A 2,891-nucleotide genomic window follows, 5' to 3' on the forward strand; every position below is an offset into this window, starting at 1 on the left:
GCCACTTTTGCACTCTAATGGGAAAGCTACCTACCTGCCTTCCGGCTGTCAGCCCCTAACGGGTGCCTCGCCTCTCCAGGGTTGGCCGGCTTCTTCCCCTGGCCAATCCAAGGAGGCCTCTGGGGTTCAATTCACAGGGTAGGGTGCCCGCCCTCCATTTTCCCGTTCCTGAGCAGCAGGCAGACTCCTCGGATTCTTACAGCTCAACCTGCTTCCGGAGGCCTGGGGGGGTCCCACAAGGCACGTAGAGGTGCTCCAATAGTGCCCCCAGGATAATCTTCGGTCCTGCTGCTCACCAGCCCAACTCTACCTTGGGAGTAACAGAGAATGCATGGCTGGAGACCTTGAACAGTTTCTTGGTAAGTTTTCAGTCAAGACCACTGGGTGTCCAGGGTGTCAAAGATTTCAGCAGGAAACTCCACCTTCTCTGCTCCTCGCTGCTCAGTTCTGAGCCGCGACGCCACCGCCCCTGAGCCGGCTCTGTGAAATGAGCTCAGAAGATGTGCGAGATCTCTAAGCACTTTGGGAACATTCCTGGGATGCCCAGTCAGGGTTCCGTGTCTCCAAGGGCTCTGACCTTGTGGCCAGGCTATTACTTGTCCTCACCAAATGCAGCAGTCGCTCTAAATCCAGGTTAGCGGTGTTGGGGAAAGGGCCAGCAAGAGGCCCTGGTTGGAGTCTTTGATCTAAACCACTGCCTAGAATAAGACAAGTCACTGCCCCATAAATAAAATAGGGAATTGGACCAACGATTTCTTAAGAGCTTTCCAGCTCTTACTTTCCAAGTGGGTTTACCTGACTTGCCCTCAGGACTCAGTCTTCTCTGCCTTTGAGCACAGTGTCACAATCTTTTAGCCCAAACTAGAGGAGAGGCCCAGATCCCCAGAAAGTATCATCCCTCTCCTTGGAGTGAGCCCCCCCCCCCCCAGCCACACCCCAGAGGCTGTGGTCCTCCCTTCTGCACAATCCAGTTACTTAGCTGAGGCTTTTTGAGGGTACTTTTTTTTTATTGGCTCAAAATCTCATTCACCAGTCTCTAAATAATCTTATGTACAAAATATAGACTCCCCCCCCCGCTGTGAAATCTTATCAATAAATACAAACGTGTAAAGGAGGGGAGGGGGGGTATATAATTTACCATACCAAAATTCATTTCAAAAGATATCATATAATTTACAAACTGATTTTTTCTTCTCTCTTCTTCTTTTTTTCTTTTTTCTTTCTTTCTTTCTTTCTTTCTTTCTTTCTTCCTTTCTTCCTTTCTTTCTTTCTTTTTTTTAAGACAGGGGAGCTTCAGTCGCAGGGGAGCTTCAGTCGCAGGGAAGCGGGAGAGACATTCCTGAGCCAGGCGGTGTCTGCCGCAGTTCACAGCCTGGTCTCCCTCCCCCGGGAGGCTCTGAAAAGTGCACCGAGAGAAGGCGGAGGATCGCCTTCGTGGATTAAGGCAGCGGACCGGCCAGAAACCAGGGCTTAATACGGAGAGGGTCAGTGGCGTCTTTCCAGAAGAGACGCTGGGCGAGGAGAGCAAACCGGAAGAGATCAAATACTGGATTAAGTCACCTTGGTTGGAAGGTTGGTAAGAGACAGACTGGCACACTTGAGGGAGGGTGGGATGGCTGGAGACAGTGTCTCCGGCCGCGTAGCGCTACCATTGTCGTCGTCTTTGCGGGAGACTTGGGGTGGTTGCAGGGAGGGGAACGCTCGAAGCCTGCAACGCCCACCCGCTTGCGCACCAACCTGCGTGCGGTGGTCTGAAGTTAGCGCGACGCAGAGGACGGGGGATTGAATCCAGCCTGTCACCCTCGTAGGCGCCTGGGCTCATCGGGTGTCAGCGAGCCAGAGACTGGAAGGGCAAGTTCGCACGAGGGCCCCCGTAACCGCCCCCTCCCTCTCTCCCGAGCACCCGCCGCCCAGAGACCCGCGGGCCCCTTCATAGAAAGTCTGAGAACGCTAGGGCGCCGGGGTGCAGACCGGTAGGGGAGGCAGGCATCTGCAGCCCCGGACGCTCCTCCAGCGAGGCGGCGGGGCTCAGGCTGCCCGCCTGGGAGACCGGAGAGTAGAGGGAGCCCCATTCTCCCGGGGAGCCGCCGTCCTGGCTGCCCAGCTCTTCGCAGGGCGGCGCGGGCGGCTCCAGCCCGTAGAGGTTGTGGTCTGCTATGCGCAGCGCCTGCGTCAGCGCCCAGATGTAGTTGTGCGCGAAGCGTAGCGTCTCGATCTTGGTGAGCTTGGCATCGTCGGGAAAGGTGGGCAGGACGCCGCGAAGCGCGTCCAGCGCGGAGTTGAGGTTGTGCATCCGATTGCGCTCGCGGTCGTTGGCCTTCTTGCGCCGGCTCCGCCGCTGCTTGCTCAGAGCCAACTCGCTCTTGGGCCGGCTGCGCCCCCCGCGCCTCGGCCGGAGCTTCCTCGAGGCGCCTCGGCAGCCGCCCCCTTCCTCCTCCGCGCAGCCCCCCTGCACGCGAGCCGGGCTGGGCGGAGCGGACGCAACGCAGGTCACTTCGGCGTCCGAGGCGCCCTGGAAGGGCTGTTCTGTCTCGTGGGTCGCTTGGACAGCCGGCACACCCGAGGGATGAGGCGCCATCCTGAGGCTGGGGTGAGAGGTCCGGGTGAGCGTGGGTGGGCCACCCGCGCGCAATTCCCGGTCCCCGGGTCAAGTGAGGGGGAAAAAAGATGACGAGAAAGAGCCACCCCTCCGCTCCCGCCGGATCACAGGACCCCTTTCCCCCCTCCACCCGTCGTTCTGTGACCTCCAGGTGTTACCTTGTTCCCGCGCGCAAAAGGGTAGAAGCGGCGAGCAACGAGAGCAATGGGGAGCTTCGCTGGCCTTTTCGTCTGTTAAGTCCAGCCAGGATGCAGGAGCCGCAGCCTGGAAGTTTCCCCAGCCCAAGAGAAGC

General features: G+C 58.5%; 1 protein-coding gene across 1 annotated transcript; it reads right to left on the reverse strand.

Annotated features, from left to right (window-relative positions):
- Positions 1-1,930: 1,930 nt before the first annotated feature.
- Positions 1,931-2,578, reverse strand: NEUROG3 (neurogenin 3). Its single transcript, XM_047824621.1, has one exon. It carries the CDS (start codon positions 2,576-2,578, stop codon positions 1,931-1,933), a length of 648 nt encoding a protein of 215 aa, XP_047680577.1.
- Between the last annotated feature and the right edge of the window lie 313 nt (positions 2,579-2,891).

The sequence above is a fragment of the Prionailurus viverrinus genome, chromosome D2 (assembly GCF_022837055.1).
Source record: "Prionailurus viverrinus isolate Anna chromosome D2, UM_Priviv_1.0, whole genome shotgun sequence".
Taxonomy (NCBI): Eukaryota; Metazoa; Chordata; class Mammalia; order Carnivora; family Felidae; genus Prionailurus; species Prionailurus viverrinus.

What these genes read in the sequence shown, in the direction of transcription:
- NEUROG3 (XM_047824621.1), bottom strand. Translation starts at nt 2,578, where the DNA reads ATGGCGCCTCATCCCTCGGGTGTGCCGGCTGTCCAAGCGACCCACGAG.